Source organism: Tauraco erythrolophus, chromosome 4 (genome assembly GCF_009769465.1).
Source record: "Tauraco erythrolophus isolate bTauEry1 chromosome 4, bTauEry1.pri, whole genome shotgun sequence".
NCBI classification, from domain to species: Eukaryota; Metazoa; Chordata; class Aves; order Musophagiformes; family Musophagidae; genus Tauraco; species Tauraco erythrolophus.
In genome coordinates this window covers 77,508,337-77,530,929 of record NC_141468.1, presented here as the reverse complement: position 1 = coordinate 77,530,929, position 22,593 = coordinate 77,508,337, and the positions used below count along the sequence as shown (strand labels likewise).

Sequence of the window (22,593 nt, the reverse complement as noted above, 5' to 3'; positions counted from 1 at the left end):
ATAGTAAGACTCTGGTTTTAAATGCTTGGATGTATGCACTTCTGCAGGATGAATGTGCACTTTCCTTCGTAATCTACAGAACGAACATGGCTCAATGTCCAGTTTATAGCACCCATCACAGAACTCTGGCAGATGGCAGAACCTCATCAGAAGCCCACCTGGAGTACAGTTAAGGCTGTACCTCTTTCCACTCTACAATGGCAATGGCCCAGGGGAAGTGAAGAAAATGTAAATGAGCTGTGTGAACAGCAATGTGGTGCAACATTCACTGATCAGAGAGAAGTCATTCGGTGCTATCTCTTCAACGAGAGTGCTCTTTACTCTGAATCCAAGTGTTTTTCTCTGAACAGGGGAGATAAAGGACAGCTGGAAGACTTAGGGTTCTTTCTGAATGTTATGAAAAAAATCGGATGAAAATTCATAGGAATCATTGGATGGCTCTAAGGGAAGGGTTTCCTGTAGATCATCAGAGAAGACCATTTTCTTGCCTGCCCCACAAGATCTAGAGAAAAATGCATCTAACAGGAAGGACAAAAATGTGTTTATTTACTTCCCTCTATTTAAGATTTAGCCACGAGTCACAGGACCATACCATGACTAGGACACAGGCCTCTGTAAGAGTCAGTCTGAGCTACAGAGGCACCCAGTCTTGCTGTAGCAAAATGAGTGGCATAGGCAGTCATGTCTGACAGCAGTCCTGTTCTCCTAAAGTAATCTCATGCAAACTTATTCTTAGCCTTGACTGATATTAAGGGTTATAAAGATCACAACCATTTTAATAGCATGCAGCAAATGACAGGGGACTAGAAATTATCGTCTCAGGGCTTGCAATTGAAAGTATCTTTCATCAGACTACTAAAATTACATAAAGGCATGTGCTTTTCCTACTTTCCCAAGACTGCCTGCAGGAGGGTCAAAAATCACAGTCCATTTACAAAAGCCGGTAGTAAAGTTTCCTGAGGAGCCTTCCAGTACTTTCTCAACCAGCTGTTTAGAAAGCATCTGAAGACACATGGTATTTCATGGAAATGCCACTGCACTTTGGAAATGTATTAAGATTCCATTACAAAAATAAATTGTGGACTTTCTGAGCACCAGAAATCAGTAGAAATAAACAAGTAGAAAAGTCCCTAAGTAATAAGCCACCCACTCAGATCTCACTTATTAATTAAATTTCTTTTCAGCTCTAGTTAATGTTTCTCTAAGGAATCACTTGTTCAAACACAGCATGTCTAGAAACTCTCAGCTCTTGGCTGATACCTGCTAATACAGGAGGTACTGAAGAGCTAAACAATGTCTTTTGCAAACAGAATTTTTAACTATCTCCCTAAACCTATTTCTAGAGTCTAGGGTCAGCTTGGAACTTGCAGACCTGGCGTAATGAAGAACCTTGTTGCTAACTGTAACTTTTTAATTCTATTTGCCTGAACTCTTGTAAGCAGTGCGAGCTTGGTTTCAGATTGGATAACTACTTTCTTCAGAGGGTGAGGAAGCAATGCAGTGCACCATGTTGCTCAGTCCCTCTAAACCATATTGTACATACTGTTAGTGGCTGGGCAAACTCACTATTTGGAGCTAGAGGATTGGATTTTCCAGTGGTCTACAGGCCCTTTGCACATTTTTTTCCTGACTTCCTGTGAGACTATGGGTCTTATTGAAATTACAGCTAAAAGTGTTAATAGCACCTTTAGAAAGCAAGATGAGCTGCCTCACAGCTTTTGTTAGCTTAGATTAATTTAAACAGTGCATCATTAAACAATAGATTGATATGGGTCACTTGCTCGGTCTGAAAACTAATTGCAAACTAACAATCATAGAGAACGTAAAAATAAAGGAACACATGCCCAGGTTTTCACACAAAGGAAAATATTTTACCTCAATATTATGATCTAATACCATTTCAGAGTTAGAACACCATGCCGTTTCCTACACAGTGGTTGTATGCTGGCCTACAGTTAAGCGGACAGTTTGTCATACGCGACGAGATGCAAGTGATATGGAAATGTTATAAATATTGTCACCTACTGCAACTATTAGCCCAGCAATCAACTAAATATTCAAAGTGAGACTTCTGATCTCCTAGAGGTGGTCCTTCCAGATATGTGTGGATGCCTTACAGCAAGAGCTGAGCTTGCCAAGGGCTAGCAGGACGGATTCTGCAATTGACTTAATGGTGTTTTAAGAAATGAAATAGGGATCAGGAGAGAAGAGAGCAGAATCTCATCCTGCCAGAATCTCTTCTGTAGGTGAAGAATCCCTGTCTTGTAAACGGTTCATTGGATACATCTCACTAATACTTACTATGTTTGAAACCTAGTGGAAATAATTGCATGTGGTGAGTAGGGCATCAGAATGGAAAATACAGAGTAAAAATCACCTGAAAACCTCCAAATCACTGGCATCATTCAGCAGTCTGTGCTACCCTGGGCTCTTTGTCACATGAAAAGAGCCAGGCAGAGGTCCAGCCATTCTACCCTTTCTGTTCCCAAAAGGTCATTCTCACTAATGGCCATAAATGTAACACGAAGAAGACAAGCACAGGGGTGTGCAATGGGTTAACTGAGAGCAGAAGCTAAGGAATTATCTTCATTGTTCAATGCACTTCCTCATCCCTTCCACTCTCAGGCTCCAGCAACACAGAGAAACAAGCCATGCTTCAGTCTTGAAAGAAGAACATAAGGAAGCTCACTAGTCACTAGGGAAAGATCTTTCAGTGGTTACTAACGTAGCTGCACAAAGGAAATAAATGAATTTCCAGTCATAATATTTACATTTCAATCAAAAGTACTGCAAATTGATACAGTTGTTCATTTAACACCACATATGTAACAGAACATTGTTTTATATCATCATCATCATCATCATCCACTTTTAAGTCAATAGGCAGGTCTGCAACATGAGATTTTTCAGGAATCCTACAGCAACACATACACGCAAACACACAAATCACATGTAAGAAGTAGCTTGCATAAGGTAAGTAAGGTTAATGGCAAAAGCTTTTTTCTATGCAGAAGAAATTGAACATTAAAGCTGCAGCATTAGGGAAAAAAAGTTTAAAAACAAGAAATGAAGTCGTACAACAGATGAGAACTTAACAAAATTGGTGACCTTTCCACACAGATGAAGTCAGGTTAAAAAACAACAAACCAAACCAAAACCAAAGGGACCAAATGAGACCAAAAGAGAACCTCCCCCCCACACACATACAGACAAAAGTGAGAGCACAACAAAGGAAGTGGAAGAAAAGTGTTACCCATAAGTAGCCGCCGTTTCACCCGCTTGTCCACATCAGCTACTGACGTGGCATTGTACTCAGAACTCTCAATTGCAGCCTCATCCTTCTCTAAAACACAAGTAAGGGACAAACATGGAGCAGTTGGTTAATCACAAGCCCAATTTTCCGCTGCCTAAGACAGATTCTTGGCATGGCACAGCCAAAGCCAAGAAGCAAGGCATGAAAGCACTAATCCCCGTTAGAGAGTTAATTCCCCTTGAGACCCCAGGAAAAAATTAAAGGGTGTTTGGGGAAAGGAGGAAGAAAGAGGGGGAGGAGGAAGAATGGTCAACTATGAAGTAATTAACCACATACAGGAAGGTAGATTCCTACTGGAGAACAAGACAGCTAACAACGAGCGCCCCAGAGAGGTGTTAATGATGAAAATTAAAATTCAAGGGTGCTAGTTAAATAAACTACCAAAGAAAAACTGTGAAGTGATTCAGGCTAATGGTGGCACCAGGATCTGAAGTGGCAGGCAGAAGACTGAGACAGAGAGAGTGAGCTAGAAGAGTCCGGTGATGGATTGGCACGGATGCACCATAGTTTCGTACACATTGACACATCGTGAGGAGAAACCAAACAAAAGCATGCAAATTAAACAAAAATAAACAAACAACAAACCAAACGAACACAAAAAAAAGATCAATTTGGGCAGTGCTGGTTGCCTGCTTGTCTATGAAACACTACTAGCTAAACATTCAATGCTAGGAAAGATGTTGCAAGAACAGAGTTTAGTAATTTTATAAGCATGCAGTAAGCAAGATGATGTCAGCAAAGGTCATTTTATGAGGTAGTCTCCGATATCCTACATGTAAGAGTTTCATACAGGATTATGAGGACTTTAGTTCGGTTATGCTTCATTAGATGTACACAGAAACAATCACAAGTGTGGGAAGAGATGATCGGTAAGTGAAACAAAAATAAAGATTTCTGATACAGGAAAGCAATGGAGAAGCAGCAGCTGGGTAAATAAAGTGGTTTATACAGAGAGGGAAATGCTTATTAGGAAAACAAAAAATGCAAGTGGGGACTTTCACATGCAGCAAACATAAAAAATAAAAGGATAAGTCAAGCAAACAAAGACAAAATATGTTAGACAAAGGGTCAACAAGTATTTATCTGGCATTGCACAAGTTTGCATTCTTGCAGTGATGCCTGGAATATATACACCACTGCAGACAGCAAACACTGGAATCACTGAAGTGAGGAGGAGGAGGAGGCTGGCAGGTTTTGTTTGTGGCAACACTACATGGTTGAGTGGTAACAAGAAGTCGTTTTGTTTTGTTTTTAACAAGTTCTAGATGGGATCAGGCTGCAATAGAGGCTTTTGTTTAAGTTTTTTTTTATTATTATTTTGCTCTGTAAATAATTAATGAACGTCAGTTATCAGACAAGACAGGCAATCAGGAACCATCACCAGAAAGCAGGAATAAAAATGTAAAATAAATAAATAAATAAAAAATAAAGTATTCTAAGAGAAAGAACTACGTAGAGGGAAGAAAATCAGCACAGGCAGTAATATGTGACTTACATCACAAGACCAAAGAATGTAACATGGAGTTGTATGTATTACATTACAAAATGGAAAAAAAAAGTAAAAAACAGGTGCAGTGTACACAGCTTTTAAAATCATTTTTACATGCCGGACAAAATAAAACATCAATCTGAGGATATTAGTGAATGCTAAGAAACAGAAGGTCATTTATCCATTCAGTAAAACCTGCTCTCCAGGCCCTCACTCTTGCAAACGCTCTGCATCTGGAACGGCCACAGGCTTCAGGGAGGGTTATTTAAACAGAGGAACTGCACGACGGAGCTCTCTGTGTTAATCAGAAGCACTACCCGAGAGGTCCCCTAAGCTGAGACATAGCTTGTGTATACGGCGAGGCAGAGTCCAGTGCTGAACCTTGCTCAGCTCCACCTCTGCCAACGTAACGCTCATCACACCACACGATTTGTGCAATCAGACTTGTCAGAAGTGAGCGAGGCTCTGGGCAGCCACTGAGTTTTACGCCATGGATCTGACCAAGAGGTCACTAAGGATAACTAAGGATAACTGACAGATTTCCATGGGTTTCAAGTGCTCTGTCTTGCAGTATTGATAAAGGAGAGAAAAGATGATAAATATGCATCCATGCTTTTTTAACCTCAGGAAATTACTAGGAATTTGTAAGAATTTGAAATTAAACAAACAAAAAAAGGCAACGTGACCACAATGCTAATGAAAACCATGATTGATTTTAGGTTCTGATCTGTGAATAAGAATTTCAAAATTTTAACTTGCAGTATGCAAAAATATCCTTTTCTTTAAAAAAAAAAAAAAAAGCAGAGTGGAAAGAAATAGTGTTAAGCAAATAATATATTTTATTTTCATAAATGTTTGCATAGCATCTCCCAAGATGCTCCATCTCTTGAACGGCTTTTTCCTACAGATAATCTGAGTGAAAGCTTATTCACTACAAGTGCTGTAATTTTTAAAATCATAGAACATACAACAGGGAAGAAAGCGCATCATGATGATTAATTTTCCCCAATAACAGCTTAGAAAAGTATTATTTGGATTATTTTCCTCGCCTTGCTTACACAAGGAAGTCTTGACTCGTGAAAGTGAATGGAAGAGCTGAACTTTCATTCATAACTAAGAATGTTCTACACCTTTAAACTTCAAAAATTAATAGAGTTATGAAAAGAAAGAAAAGTTACAAAGGAGTAACAAAGGGATACTTCATTAACAGACATTTCGACAAAACACGCACTAACGCTTCTGTCTCTGTATAGCGTGACCTCAGCTACTCTGGCCAGGAACTGCTGTTGGACACTTCTCCCAGCAATGGTGCTCAACGCCTGTGAGACACAAACACACACGCGCACACACACACGCGTACATATGTGCACATATATATTCTATGAGGAATATGAAACAAAACGTGCTGCAGAGAAGTACTTACCAATGCAGGTTCGGCCATCTGAATGTAGGGCATACTTCTGATGACAACCACACACAGGACCAGTATCTGTGTCATCACAGGTGTGCTGGCAGCCTCCATTCCCATAGTTACAGGTTACTAGTTAAGCCCCAAATGAATGTGTATATATGTATATACAAATAAAATGACAATGAAACCAATTAGTCTTGAGGGCCTTTCAGAATACAGAAGAGCAGCAACAAACCAAGACATAAGGCAACATAATATTTGTATTTGCAGTTATTTGCATTTCTTATTCTTTCTGACTCCCTTTATCTTAGCCACGCTCCTGTTTCATGCCCTAATCTCAATCCATGCAGTGAAGAAAAAAAGAGAAAGAAAAAAAGAAGCATGTCCTTTCTTTTTCTCAGTCTATTTGTATTCATAATTTTAGTATGAGTGTTTAGCCAATTCCATCTCTTCCTAAAAGCTAAATGCTTCATATCTGTGACGTACATGGCATGAAGAAATGAGCAGTCTACTAATACAGACATATATTTTCAAGGCTATAGACAGCATTTCTCTTTTCCTTCCCCTTCACCTTCTAGGTGGAGGAAGCAGAGACCAAACAGCAAGAATAGAACCATATAAGTCTTGAAATCTATTATTTCAAGTACTAGTCCCCTCCTAGAGTACAAGAATGTTTAAAAATAAAGCAGGAAACGTGGTGTGGGTTTTTTTTTATTTTCTTCTCTGAAACAAAAAATACATGGTTGTTATGGCCCTGCAGTGGTCTGGCCTCAACTAGGAAGGAAACATTGGAGATGTCACTTTCGCTTCCAAGCACACAGTGCAAAACGGCTTTTAGCAATTAAAATGTCCTCTGGTGAATAAACACTAAACTTACATTAAAGCAAACATTGTTCATGACAGAGTTTTGAAGTTTGCGTGAATTAATAGATCAGATTAAATTTCCTTTGTCACACGATGGATTTCATTTCTGACTATTAAGACAAAACAATTTTTAAATATTGAGCTGGCTACCACCATTAGCAATGCCTGTCATTTGCTCCTGTTCCATTTAATCCTTTGCAGTTGCATAGCTTGATGCTGAATAACACAATTCTGATCTGACTGAATTCAATTTACTGTCTTTATACACAGGGAATTTGGACTAGGTTCTTTATTGGTACATACATACTGGGAGATACAGGGGAAATCCAATATAGCATTATTCTCTTGTATCATACTTATCATTTCAGAGGACTTCAATGTTTTGAAATGCTACAGTAATTTAAATACTGACTCCTACTAATCAGAAGGAACTTCCTCACATTTGTCTTAGCAGAATTTTCCTTCTAGATAAGAGAGTTTATAAAAGAGTCGAGGTAGCAAATTGCAATATAGAGTAAAACCAAGATAACTGTTAACGGGATTTTAAAATAATGTATCTAAATCTAAACTGAGGTTCTATCTAATCCAATAGGGCTAAGCTCACATAATTTTCCACTGACCTCAGTGACTCTGCTTTAACACTAGCTTCTTAAAATGGAGTAGACTGGAATTTTCAGTCACAGTAACTAGAACTGAAATATCCCATCTCTGGTGTGAGTGTCCCAGTGCTGAACAGTCCTGCCACTCTCAGTAATCACTTGAGTATTTTGCTTAAAATGGAAGAATTCTAAGAAAAGCAACTGAGGGAGACCCACCACAGCATACCCAACAGAATTCCCATTAAAACCTCCTGCCAGCGTGGGAACTGCAAGTTTAAACACGTGGTCCCTGAAGTCTGGCAAAGATCACAACAGGAATTGTCCATCTCCTGAGTGAGTACAGAGCAAAGGCCACTGCAAGTGCAAGCATCCTTGGTCCTTCACATTGTACTCTTTGAATAAAATCCTTGTGTTGTTCAGAGATAGAGAGGGAACAGTCTCGTGGCCGAGTGTCAAGAACAATCCCCGAGAAGAGGGCCTGCCTGGATTCCCACCTCTCCTTCCAGGAATACCGCTGTTCTATCCAATTGGAAAGAATGCCGGTGAGGAAGATGGGAGAGCAGTCTGATACACATTCCCTTATAAGAGTTTGGGCACTAGGCTGGAAAATGGGAATTGTGGGTTCAGTTCCACCAGACAGAAGGGAATTGAACTCAGATACCTCAAGTCATAAGAATCCTAAACTTCCAAGGAATTGCATTAAAAAAGCCCCCTAAGCAACAATCACCCTTGGGCATTCTTTCTCCTTCTCTGGTTGTATAACTTAACTACCACTTTCTTTTTGTGAAAAAATACATGAAGCCAACCATTCTGCTTTGCATCAAATGGAAGCAATGTTTCATACACAATAATATTTTAGCTTTTATTTTTGATGCAAACCAAACAAATTAAAATTTCACGTCAATTCTCCGTTCTTAAACCTCCCACCTCTTCAATGCAGTCATGCTGAAAAATCATTTCCTTGCTTAACATGATGCCTGTCCTTATTCATATCTCTTCTTTTAACCCATTTATTGATTTGCAATTTTTTTTTTTGATTAATCTTTTCCTGGTGGCTCTCCCTCTATGTTACATTAAGTGTGCAACAGTAACTTCTTGGTTAATCTGGAGGTAGAGAAATAGTAGTCTTCAATTTAGTTGAGAGCTAGAGGAACAGACAGAGGTTGTCTGAATCGGCTGCCTGCAGCCCAACGGCAAACATGAGCTCTCTTCTGGTCGGCTGTGTCTGGGATGTGATCAAGCAGGGGCAGCAAGTGGTACAGAAGGCAGCTGCTAGCAATATCCATCGTATTGGGTGTACACTGGCAGAGGTAATCCAGGATAAGGCAATTTCCATCTACCTATCCTACCCTCCTTCTTGACCCCGTATGCCTTTTGGACTATGTGTAAGTTCATTCAATGTTTCTACCCCTGTTGGACTGCCGTGCCATCACAAGCTAACTTAAAGGTGTTGTTTATACATAAATACATTTCTAGCCAACAGTATTTTTATTGAGGATTTGGCAGGGCAATCAGCAACACAGTGTGTATTTTAACCAACTTGACTGCAGTGGTTATTTTTGGCATTCCTTACTGAATGCCTCTGCTGGCAGAGATGAAAATACCTTAACACAGTTTCTCTGATCCACGTAATATGAGGAACTTTTCCTTACTATATTTGTCTATGAAAAATTGCACTAGACTGATGGGGTTTATAGCAAATCATGCAGAATCATACACATCTTTTAGAGTTTCTCTATATACTAAAATTACCGGTTCCTGTTCTACCCAGTCAATGAACACAGATGTAGGTCAGTTGCTTTTCCTGTCTCTTAGAAATATTAGGAAATCACATTTTTTGAAGGAGTTGAATTTCTGTCTAGACTACTATTTATTTATTTATTTATTTTCAGCAACTTGAGACAAAATTTTGGAGCTTGACAGCTCTGCAGGTGAAATTGGTACAAAATCCAGCTGTAAAATATGTATTTCAATTTCTTTCCAGCCTTAACTCTGTGGCAGTGACACAGTGAGAAGTTTCTCTTGCTTAGAGGAAGAAAACCAACATTATTTAAAAGAAAAGGGACATCCAGATCTACTCCATTTTTGTCAGAAAGCATTAAAGCAAAATTAATGAGAAATCTCAAAGTGTTCTTTAAAAAATTATTTCTGGTAACTTTGGACTCTACAGCTATGCAAAAGACTGTGCTCATTCACAGCGTGTGACATTAAAAAGGTGAATGAAAAGAGGCAAAATGGTAGCTTCAGATGGACACAGATCACCTTCAAATATTACAAGCCATGTTATAATAAAAGGGAAGGAAAATAGTATGCAATTTTTCTTTTTTTTAACCAAAGGAGAATATACATATATATGTTAGAACTCAGATATGCTCATGCCCACATAGCAGATTTAAAACCAGAGAAACACCATTGCTTTTGGCACTGCTTCAGCGTTCATGTATGTCTTCAGTGCAATCCAAATGCTGGGCTCTTTCCCTTAGTGGGAGAAATACCCTGTGCAACTGGTTAAAACCAGCATCTCATAGAGAAGGCTTTGCTCATGTTGGCTTCAAACATGAGTAGAAACAGCACACGAGCCCTACAAAGATGCACACCATCTACGTGAGGTGTCTCAAGCAGGTGGCCAAGTTACCAGTCTATTCTCCCAACGTCATTTCTACTGCGAATGAAGAGCTATGGGGCATCCTGAGCCGAAACCCTGACACTGGTGCTTCAAACAGCCTTCAGACAAGATTAGTTCTTTTCACTGATGATAATGCTCAGGCTCTCAAACCAGCCAGCCGCCTTTCAGGGCCTGCAGGTCGGCAGCGTGGCACAACGTCCCTAGTTGTCCACCCGCCTATCCTGTGAGCAGCAGCATCTGTTCGGCTTGGCTGGGCTGAGCTAAGCATTCCTGAGACACCGCTTTGCACGTGGGCCTGTGCTTACATCCACGGAAATATATGGGCTAGTCTTGAAATGACGTTTTGATGATGAAAGACAAGAAACAACTGTCTGGAAGAGGAATGACATCTTCAAGAACAAAAGGCATTTTAACGTACTCATTCCACTAAATAATTATATTGATGTTCCATGCTAAAACTCTCAGAAGACGGAAAATACCAAATTCAGACTCACTCTACAGGCTAAATCCTGCTTTCATGTGCTTCTCTGAACTTTCATATAATCCCTTCTCTGGTCTATTCCATCTGACATGCCCATGACAAGGAGTGTTTGAAAACACATGGCCAAATATTAAATGTAGCATTTAGTACCCACTAACCCAAAAAATCCCCTAAGACAATGATTTCTTGATCTTGTCCACTTGTGGACTGAAATATATACTATGGCTCAGATGCCACAGAATTTGCAACAAGCGAGATCTTTTGGTTTTGTAGCTTGACTTTCTGCAATAGTTCGAACCAGCACATTGTAATGCCAGGTAAATTAAAAACGGCACTGTTTTGAAACTAAATTGGCCATTAAATACATGATTTCTATAAATATATGGGCATCTCTTTCTATGTGATAAAGCAGTGCATGCAACATTGCTTGCATTATTTATTCTAGTATGGCCTTATACTTCTAACATTCTGGAGATCTTTGTAGTGCCAGCAAATAGCTGCATTAGAACATTGTCAGCAGGAGCTGAAAAGCTGCCACTTGGCATAGGTGAGATGGCATTTTATTGTAAACATACTACACAGGATTTTTAGAATTACTTAGCACTAGCTCTCCTGCTCACTTAAATCATTATTATTGAAGGGAGCAGATAGAAATAGCTGTAATTAAGGTTATCCAGCATTCTTCATTAAAAGATTCAGCTTTCACTTGTTTATGACTGCCAGAATTATTTCTTTCAGGTTGCAACTTTTAAGTATATGTATCTGCTTTAAGTTTCCTCTTACTTTTTCAAGTTCCAGCTAAACTGATCCAGCTAATAATGAGATTAACAAAAAATGTCTTGGTTTGTTCATGTTTGAGGAAAATATCTTCAGTTTATCAAAAATTTCTAATGCAATTGTGCTCAGGAGCAGGATCTTAAAATCTATCACGGATGCAGATACAGAAAAAGGAGGTAATTTCCCGTGTTTTTCCACTGTAAACTGGAACAGAATTCACTGCTCCTAAGTCTCTTCTTTCTGCTGCCAGCAAGTATCTATGAAAATCACTGACAAAGCATGTTCCTCTTCTAATGGCTTATGTACACAGAAAATGATAGTTTACTGCTGCTTTGGATCTAAAGGATGCAATTCTTCTGAGGAGTTGCATATGGATCTATGTGATTCTGCTTGGTGTATTTTGGTGTATTTCTAGATGATCTCTTGAGGTCTCTTCCAGCCTCAATGCTTCTGTGTTTTCCTAGCGTGGAGGGCAACACTTTTTTGCTGTAACTGAGAAATCGCGCGTTTAAAATCTGCACGAAGAAACCATTAAGGTGGCAATATGAAGCACTCAAAAGCTACAAAATACCAGACTTCTGGTACATAGACTTATTGTATCATGATAACTGTCCTTAATGACAAATGCAGAAAACATTCCTGGCTTATTCAGTGTGCAGGGGAGCTGGGGAAAGTCAGGTCTCTGGAAACAGCTGGAGAATCTTGTCTCATTTGCTGCAGAATGAGTAATAAATCAGAAAGAGACCGCCAAGAGAGGATGGTCTTGGTCAGACAGTGAATAGAACCCTAAAATCTCTAATCTCTTCCTGCCCCTGCCATGGAATTCCTACTTAGGGCTTGGCAAGTCAGTTGAATCACATCTATTACAGGTTACTAATGTTATATTCCTTTCTCCATGGCATTTGTGAATACAGCTGGAGCCATTGGGAGCTTGGCTTTGATCACACTAACGTGCTATAAATGCTGAGCAGGGTTCTGGGTGTTTCTTGTTAATCACCTATCACTACTAAATTACTTTGACATTAACATCTTTATATTCATTTCCCATTTGTAAGATAGGCAAACCAGTACTTTTGACAAGAACGTTCTGAAAAAATATATTACCAATGCCTACAAAGCACTTCGATATTACAGTAATGAGTATCATGGGAAAATCCATGAGGAAATTAAAGATTTTATGTTCACAATAGGGTTTAAATACTGTGCAGCAGGAAAAGCATGACACTGAGTTATGGAGCGAAGCTACTGCATAAAAGCTTGCTTAAGGAGCACTGACCATCATGTACACTGAACGAAGCAAGACACCAATAGTGACTGCCTTATTAGCATGTGATGACACAATCAGGTGATATGTGAGAATGCAATTAGTACATAATGACAATCTTGTAATGCATGCATAAAAAGCAGGGAGTCTCCCTCCAATTTTTTATGCTTTCTAACTTATTTTAACATCTTTTTTTTGCCTTCAAGGAACATATGTCTCAATACTAGTGAACTTGGGCCAGTACATTTGAAAACCTCTCCCAGTATTCTGATTCAATCGCAAACTGGTTGATAAAAATTCACCTAGTGAGGTACTGGTTCTGTGCCACTTTTTCACATAAAAAAAAAAGCCAGAGAAGCAAACTCCGATAAACCCTGAAAGGCACGGTCTCCTGGAGGGACCGTGATAATAAATCAGAGTAATTGAGAGGGATACCGGGATATTCTAGGGGTATATCAGATCCTATCAGTCCCTGGTATACAGAACAACAGACCCAGTCCAGGCTGGCAAGGGGCAAGTGTCTCTTTTTCAGCTCTTCGACATAGCTGTACTCAGTACTTGCAGAGCTGCATCTCAAGGTTTAAGCCAATTCCACTGAAATGGTTAGCTGTGAAAAAGTTTTTTAAAAGTCAAGATTTGGTTTCAGAAGTAGACCGTTATAAATAGCCTGCTGTAATCTCACAATTATTGTCTCAGGCTATCTGGCTGCGGCTTTATACTTCTTTGCGTTTGGAAGGGCTAGAAGAAGTTATTTTAAATAAGACTGTGTAACATATTTGCAGAATGTGCTGTGGCTTTAGAGGTCGGTGCACTCTGCAGCAAGCTCTCTGGCCTTGAAAAACTTAGTGTCCCTACTTAGAGATCTGTCAGCAAAAGTTCATTATACTTCCAACTACAATTTGAACACCACAGCACACAGAATAAATTCAAGTTTTTCACTCTACTAAACCTAGAGGCATTTAGAAATATTGTTCTAGGAAAGGCTCTAATGCTCCTGTCACCATCTCACTATGAAAAAGGATGATGTAATTCCTAAGGAATGCACAAATTTGTAGAAACAAATAATAAACAGCATAAATAAACATCCTCTCCCACTTTACCAATGTAGCTGATGTTGCACTGCAATTAACAGAACGCAATGTTCACTTATAATAAACATTGAGAACAAAAATTACCATAAAGGCAATTTTTCTCTGTGCTTTTGCCTTTGGCTCTGTGTAGATTCTTAATACTGAGGAGCAATCAGGCTGTACAATATCCCGTGGTGTTTCCTGATGATACTCAAAGGTGATTCTTTTGACTTTGTACTTGGGAACTAATAGTATCATCTAAGTGTGTTTACACAGTGGACATCTCAGGAAGATAAAAGCTGAAGTTAAAGAAAGGCTATCCCAAAAAAACTGGCTCTAAGCAAAGCAGAAAACATGTTAGTTTATTGCACTTCCTTTTTTTTTTTTGTCTCTCACAAAGCTACTGAGTAGGAGAGCAAGCTATCGGAGTCAGATCTAACACTCCCTGGAGCCATCAGAAAGACTCCCATGCAATTTGGAAGCTTTCACATGACGATGCTAAATTAAAGAGAGTCAGTTATTTTAATGTGTAGAGAACAATTTCCAACTTCGTGAGCTAATGAATACATATATCTTCAGCATCCCAGCTTCAAGAATACATCACTCGTTTGAAGAACAGTATATATATGACACAGCTGCATGTTTTCCAAGTAATAACAAGAAAAGTAACCTGTGCGCAGCGGAATCAGGACTAGAGCAAACGTTTCTATGCTTTAAAAAAGTAGAATTAAACACTTAATTTGATAGCTCTAGTGGATTTATCATTAAACCCATTAGTAGATTTATCAATGCATCTGTCATTGCAGACCTTCAAAATATTGCAAGCCAGAATCCTCTATGCTTTATTTGTTTTGCTTTACCAGGAAAGCCTGGATTAAGCTGATCTCTCACTTTTCTGCATTCATAGGAAGGTAAAAGAGTCGATAACATTTTGCTAACAGAGTCATTGTCAACATTCTGTTATTCAATCACTCTTATCCATTCCCAAGTACAACTTCTACAGAAAAAAACACATTACTGAATTACAGATCACCTTTGGCCAAAACAAAGTTGATTTCTTGGCTTCAGAAAAATAACAACAATGAAGAAAATAAGACATTTGGGGGCATTTGAAATTTAATCTTCATCTACCTACATTTGCAGTCCTTCTGGTTTTTGGCAAGTTCAAAGCCAGGCCTACATTCACAGGCAACCCCACCTTTGGGCGTCTCCCGGCAGATGTGTGCACACCCATGATCTTTGTTCATACAGTTCATACCCTCTGTAAAAAAAAAAAAGAAATAAAAATGGAAAACATTAGTACTGAAATAAAATTACAAAATAATTATACACATCCAGTCCTCCAGTAATTTTAACTGTAATTTTTATTTTGCATCTGGACTGTGTTCCACAAGGCAAAAGAACACAGCTGAAAAGAGCCATACAATCAACAAAACAGTGTAATAAAGGACAAACCTCCTCTGGAGCAAATACGAGGAGTACTGCTGTGGAATATAGGGTGTCCCTGCTGCATGTAGAAACCTAGGACTTGTAATTTCCCCATTCCATATCCATATTCTAATCTTTCATGAAAATATAATGGATTCAAAGGATACTCCAGGACGTTGTCTGTCCTGTAGGTGACTGTTGGGAGTTGAAAAACTGAGCTCACTGTTATTTATTCTATGTATAAATTTAATGGTTGTTTATTTGCATGTTAGTGTGCTTTATATTCTCTAACACACAAAATCTACCAATCATTATATCCGAGCATTTTTGCTTGGGCCTGTTTCTTCACTGTTTGTTACACCTCTCAATTATCTGTGTCACCTACCAAAGCGCAGCCACTCTCCAAAAAACCTACCACCACTTTTCTCTTTGACTATATTAAACAAAACATACCAGCTGTTCAACAAACATCCAAGTGCCATGGGTGGATTCCTGTTAATGTTTGTGCCAAGGAGCGGTATCAACCAGCTTTCTCTTAACCATCCTAGAGCCAGTTTTAGCTTTCTAAACCATGTGAGTGATGTAGATACTGAATGCGCCTTATGCTCTCAGAGCCTTTCATTACCAAGTTAATTCAAATCCCACATATTCAGAGAAATCTTGAACTCAGTCCTTATGGGTCAGCATCTAGCATTCCCTGTGTGAACGAAGGCTAGCTAGATTTGCATTACAAAGCCTTCTCAGACTTCCCCTTGGATATCTGACCGGGAAAGGAGAAACAAATGCTCTCACAGTACACTGACAGACAATTCACAGCGTAACTCAGCTCACTACTAGTGAAACCAGCATGTATTTCCCAAAACACTGGGGCACGCAACACCAGCCTGGACCCCGCAGCTCATTTGTCACTTTGTAACATGGCTACTCCTATCTATTCCAGGCTAATTTCTCAAAACAACTCCAGTGTAAAATGTTCAAGTCAAACCTACAGCGACGATCTACTTTAAATAAATGTTTTTTTTCAGGTCTGTTGCAAGATTTTTGCTTCCAAAGGCGGAAATGATCACTGTCCTCCCTTTTTATTCTTACAGAAGCTACATGAACGTACTTGCCATCTCCAGCCATCTACACACACTGCCGTTAGACTGAGGCTGGTCTCACACCATCAAATACTTGAAACCAGGTGTCAAGGCTTCATGATGGATTTGAGCAAAAGTTTCTCTGCATACAGAACAGTTTTTAATTGAACACAACTAAAAGGATTAGCGTGTAAGACAGCTACTACAAAACTTTGTGTACAACATTCTGAGGAGAAAATGCCACAGAAAGTGAGTCAGAGATCCCCTCAGGTTGCCAGAAGCTAAGAGCTTCAAAAGTTACTCGCACGGCTCAACTCTACCTCAGAAAGGTTTATATTAGCAGAGCAATTAAAACCACACATCGTTAGTCCAAGGCGGTATTTTTGCTCATCTCTCCTACAAAAAATACCACCATCTTAAATCTTTCCACCTTTGAAAGCCAACGTTACAGACAACAGACATATTTCTCTCTTCTAAATTCCCTTCTCTGTTAGCCTTGACGAGTCTAAAAACTTGCCAAAGCACAGAACAAGCTATTGTCTGTAAACAGACGCCATCAGAAGATCTAATATGTACTATACTATACCATCCTATACATCGAAGTGAGGTATGAATGTTTTGTTTGCCTGAACAGATATAAGAAACCTGGGAACGGCCTTATTGAAGGTTTTTGAGGCATTTTATAATCTCTTTCTCTCCACTTCTCCCAACAAAGGATTTCAGACACAATGTGTTTGACAAACTGCATTCCTGCGCACTACGCTATGTTCAGAAAAGGATCTGGGAAAGATAACACATGCCTGATTGAGTCACACTGCTGAGGCAATGAGAAGAGAGGAATTAGATAGATGAAAGAAGATATTTAATGGCCCAGAAGTGTAATGAAGCAAGTGATTTTCAATGTTTACTTACAGATACTGAATATCTGCCCTTGTTAAAATCACTTGGGAAGACAGAAATTGTGCACTGCTAATAATATTGGGAGAAATCAAAGATCAGAATTATTACATTCCGAAACAAAAGTGAAAGACAAAGCATGATTTGAAGCTGGTATTTGTGTGCAAAACCACAATATTTCAGTTACTGCATTAATCATTTCAGTTATTGTATTCATCAGGTAGTTGGAGCTGTAGAAACACTATTTCAGTTCTATGTTTAGCTGGAGAAGAACACCACAGAAAGCTCGTAAGCCTGAAAACCATTATTTCAGAAAATGTAAGTTTTTCTGGTGAAATGAAAGAACATATTTTTCAGTCAAGAGCAGGAACTCAGCCATAACAAAAGTTCTCATTTATGTTTCAGTATTTTTCAAAATCCCTAAGAATTAAGTTACAAAAAATTCCTAAACAAAATTTTGTTTAGGCCTGAAAAAATTATTTAAATAAAAATGCAGCAAATAAACATTTTGGCTTGTTTAAAACTGTAATATAAACCAAATTTGTGCTAATTTGCAAATGGTTTTAATCATTCAAAATTTTAATTTTTCAGCAATTGCAGTATTTGGCCAGATGTCTTCTGTATCAATCTACACACACAAATGATTTATGAATCATTGTTGAAACATAAGACTTACTTTTTTTGCAAGCTGACTCTTCAGGCTACACTGAACCTTTTACGATATAGCATATGTATGTCGCTAAAAAATACAAAAATATGCTAAATACCTTCCTAATATTATTTTGGTTGTTATACAAATGTATATAAATGGGAAATAAAAATACTCCTAAAATTACTTCGTTCATTATTCTCTTTAGCAGGATGTGGTCCAAACTCTAAACAGAACTAGAAATACACAAAACATCTCACACATATTTTCCTACACTGGAACTGGATGGAGCACGCTGCTGGTAGTAAAATAACTGGTCTGCTGACTGCGCACCATTCTGCTATCATAGAAGTCGTAAAATAAAACGTCTGAGTTACCATCTCCCCTCACTACCACCTCCTGAGAAACAAAGTTTTGCCTTATTTTAGTTAATGTTTAGCAGCCACCAAATGTGCACATGCTTTTTATATAAGGAGCCAAGAGTGCGAGTAACAGCATGGAAAAAATTCCCCTGATGTTGAAGGGGGTTGTTTCTTAAGCATCTCAGTGCTTGCCTGGGCATTCAGCCCCAGGACAAAGGGTGACCCAAAGGGGAGGCAGGCAGTGTGCTTCCAGACCCACTGGCACTGCCAAGTGCAGGCAGCCACGAGGCTCCTCTCCCCAGTGATGGGCAGTGCACAGCTCCAGCTAAAATGCTCTGTTCCTTCCGGGGGTAACTGGCATGATCAAGGCCAAACAGCTGGATTTGTAGACATGAGTGGAAAACCAGTCATTCATGTAAAAAACACAATCATGGAAAAACTAGGTGGGATTCTGCTGCTCATTTAAACCTGTTTGAAGTTTTTCTCTTAATCACCATAAGCCCCAACTGAGCCGAGGGGACTCAGCACCAAGAAGAGTGCCCTGTGCTTCACGTGTTGCACCTTCCTAGAGCTGACCGATGTAATGCAGAACCAGGGACGAGAGGGGAAACACCTATGGAATTATTCTAGGCCTTTCCCAAGACAGCACAGAATTACACCCACAGCAGTTTTACTTCAGTATGTTGCACGGCCTGGGCAAGTATCAGGCAATGGATCTTCCACCTGAGTCTTAATTTGCAGAACTACATCTTTTACACACAGCCCTGTGGCCTCCCTCTCTCTCCCGTTGTGTGTGCAACTGCATCACGCTGGTTTTGAACACAGGAGTTGTTCCCAGCTGCTTCTCTTGATTTTTGCAGTTGTCTGTGTGCCCCAGCTTCTAGAACTGATATGACTCTGGGTCAAGTGAAAAACCACAGTTCCCAAAGCTAGGGAAAGAATAAACGTTGATAAAAGTTTGTACAAGAAAAAATCCTTACTTTATCGTCATGACACTAAAATGTCCAACGTTGAGGGGTTCTAGGTTTTTCATGTTAACTGTTAACAAAAGCAGTATCTTAATTTAATATTTTGCTACCCAAGGTAGTCTCTAAAGCCTAGCAAAAAAAATGAGTGCGTGTTCTCTTTGGCAGTGCTGTCAGACAGTAAAATAAACTTTTCAAAAACAGACACATTCTCAGCAAATTCACCTTATAAAAAGACAGCAAAACAGAATCCAATGGAAAATATATTATAAACAGGAAGAGAAATGCCACTTAAGAAAAGAGAACACTAATCTAATTAAACTAAATCCTCTCTCAGCGTTTTAGATATGACTTGAGAAACTCTCTCCTATTGCATTCCTGGATTTTTTCTGACTTTCAGTTACAAAAGATTGTTCATGGGAGAGTGGCAGACATTGTTATATGATCTGCAATTCACATTCGTTTTTGTTCCTGGCCTAGGAGAGATTTGGGTGTGAGTCTACTACATTAATCCAGTCTGCCATCTAGTTATCACAAACCTCTTAATAGTGCTGTTCTGCAAAATGTTCGGTCTCATACAATGACCTCTCCATTGTATTATGCTCTAAAAATGTTTTCAGCTCAATGGCTCTGAAAGTGCTTAAATCAGGCTGACTGTGACATCTAATGTACTGATCAGCCTTTATTTTTCATTAACAACGCCTGTTCTCATCTTAATTAAGACTTCCAGCAATTATTTTACTCTGTGGTTCATCGTACATGCTTACATTATCCTCTATGTTGTCGTAATTTCATTTACTTACATTATGCTCTATGTTGTCATATTTTCACTTACTCGATATTGCTGCTATTTTTTATAATTTCCAAATAAACATGCTTATTCCAAACACAATCTGAAAAAAGACTAATTGAAATTGCACCAAAGATATAATACAGTAATACCTTTTAGAATATTGTCAAGAGTATATGTGGTTGAATGTGGTAAGAAAATACAAGAAATCTTGAACACAACACATATACTCACAGTGACATGTACAGTAGCACGTGCATTGTTTATACTTAATCCCCAAAATGACATGATTGGATTCTCTTTTTTGTTAAGTTAATTCTAGCACTAGGTATGTAGTGAAATATCTTATTACAGTTGAACTCTTATTTGACAAAAAATGGAATCTTAAAAAAGAGAAAACATTTAAAAAGTTGCAGACAACATTTACAAAATTCATACACCACACATAATTTGTATGATTCTGTTCTAGTAACTTCTAAAAGAGTTAAAAGACATTAAATATAAGTTATATGCAAGTCATTGCATTGCTGGACATAGATAAGCCACAGTGTTTAATTATTTATGAACTGGTTTACACACTTTTTACCTTAGATACTCTGTATGTAAAGTAAAATATAAATCCTGATAGTACAAACACCAAGCAATTGTTGTGGTTAGTTTCTCTCCACCAATCTGAGTTATAGGGGATAATTACTTCTGCTTGGGTAGGGGATCCATGTGGTGCCACGAAACTGCTGCCAGTGATATTCAGGACTTTCAGAACTTTTCTCTTTTGGAGAACTACTAATTTAAGGATTGGTAGAGTTCAGCTGTACGCATTACATATCATAGAAAAATACAATAATACCAAATATGTTGTAATCACAATAACTCCAAAGCAAGAAACAGAATGTAGCATGAAATATAATGTCTTCAGATCACCTGATTGTCACTTATGGTCCTTCTCTCATTGCCCGGCACTAGAAAGAAGGGCATGTATCTTCTGCAGCAGAGAGAGGAAAGAATACAAGACGAAACAAGCATTCTCGTTTTAGCTGTTTACTAAGCTATTAACATAGTGGCATTTTTTTTGTTTGTTTTCTTTTTAGAAATTCATGTGAGAGACTACAGCGCTACAATAAAACACATCGGTCAATGACCAAGCAACTTAGAAGACTGACAGAGACAACAGCTCTCCCAGAGATTTCGGTTTACTCTGTTAGGAACGGAGGCCAAACAAAACACACTAAGTTTCTGATGGAGACAGGAACATGATGTTAGTGAAAGTGCAAGATGGCTGTTTCAAGCCAAATGTTACATTATGCATGTAAACTTTGGTCATATAAATGCAGTAGATGGTTGGACTATCCAAAAAAAGCATACTGTTAACTTTTTGGTTGGCTTATGGAAAGCAGCACCCCATCTACACCTGTGAGTGTCCTTGCTTTGGCCTTTTAACTCCAGCATCTTGAGTGCTTCACAAGAGTGATGAAAATCAACATTTGGTTACAAAAAACCAATTACAGTCAACAAACACATATGGTCAGATCTTAGGTCCTGTGAAGCTGAAAGACTGTTTTCCAACAGCCTGGATCTGACCTTCACCTTTATGCTGCACAGTTGCATCAGGTTCATCAGACATTTCTGGCTCACTAATAAGGGCCTGATTCTGAGAATGTCTGGGTGAGCTCGGGTCCTCAGTGAAAGCCTAAGATGCTCTCATCTCAAACCAGAATATGTCCTTACATGAAGATAGGCGCCCCCCCCCGCCCCCGCCAAGATTTGCTCTCTTCAGCAAGAAAACGGGGGATAAAACTAACTGGTTGAGGCACCTACCCTTCCTCAGCTGATCACAACACCATGGATACAAAGCATTCATCTAGGAATAGACCACTAGAGCTAAGTGAGAAACCTTGCACTGGGTGTGTCAGAAATGTAATAATATATGCCACGGTCTAATGTTTTCTGTATTCTTAACTGAATGAACACAAGACTTTCTTTCCATCTTCATTCCTGAAATAAGTTGCTTGGTTCTGCCTAAAGCTTTAGGAAAACAGAGTTGTTTCAGTGACTACGACTCACTCCAACAGAGGATGAAAAGCAGAGAAAACAAATAAAGCAAGCAAGCTGACCCAAGGAAGCAGAACTCTACACTATTAAGTAGGTTGGCTGGAGAAATCCTGGACATCATACAGGAAAGCAGCTGCTGGTATATTACAAAATAAACAAATTCAAGTTTGTTTAGCAATTACATGTCTTTTTGGTTTGGATATAAAACGTGCTTAGGGACAGCATCTTCAACAGGCGGGCTTGCAGTCTGATCTCTGACAAGATGTTCCTGCTCTGAGTGGCAGCCAGAAAAGCACGTGTCATCCAGCCCTGAACAGGGGTTTTGTCTTAAGATTTAGAAATAGGCATGTGTCAGAAAAATAACTTCATTCTGTCAGCAGTAAAAGCAAAGATTTGCAATTCTGCAAAGGGACTGTAATTTCAGAAAAGAGGACAGAAAGATTAAATGAATGATGAGAGTGAACAGACTAAGTTTAATTT

The 22,593-nt window shown here is 38.9% G+C and overlaps 1 protein-coding gene across 1 annotated transcript in view; it reads right to left on the bottom strand.

Annotated features, from left to right (window-relative positions):
• The window catches only part of SCUBE1 (signal peptide, CUB domain and EGF like domain containing 1), a 214,330-nt gene that overhangs the window by 92,904 nt on the left and 98,833 nt on the right, over positions 1–22,593 (bottom strand). Inside the window, exons 5-7 of the mRNA XM_086610525.1 lie at positions 15,030–15,155; positions 6,226–6,342; positions 3,254–3,343 (exon numbers count right to left, since the gene is read on the bottom strand). Of these exons, the coding sequence (XP_086466651.1) occupies positions 3,254–3,343; positions 6,226–6,342; positions 15,030–15,155 (333 nt within the window). The remainder of the gene's footprint in view (positions 1–3,253; positions 3,344–6,225; positions 6,343–15,029; positions 15,156–22,593) is intronic.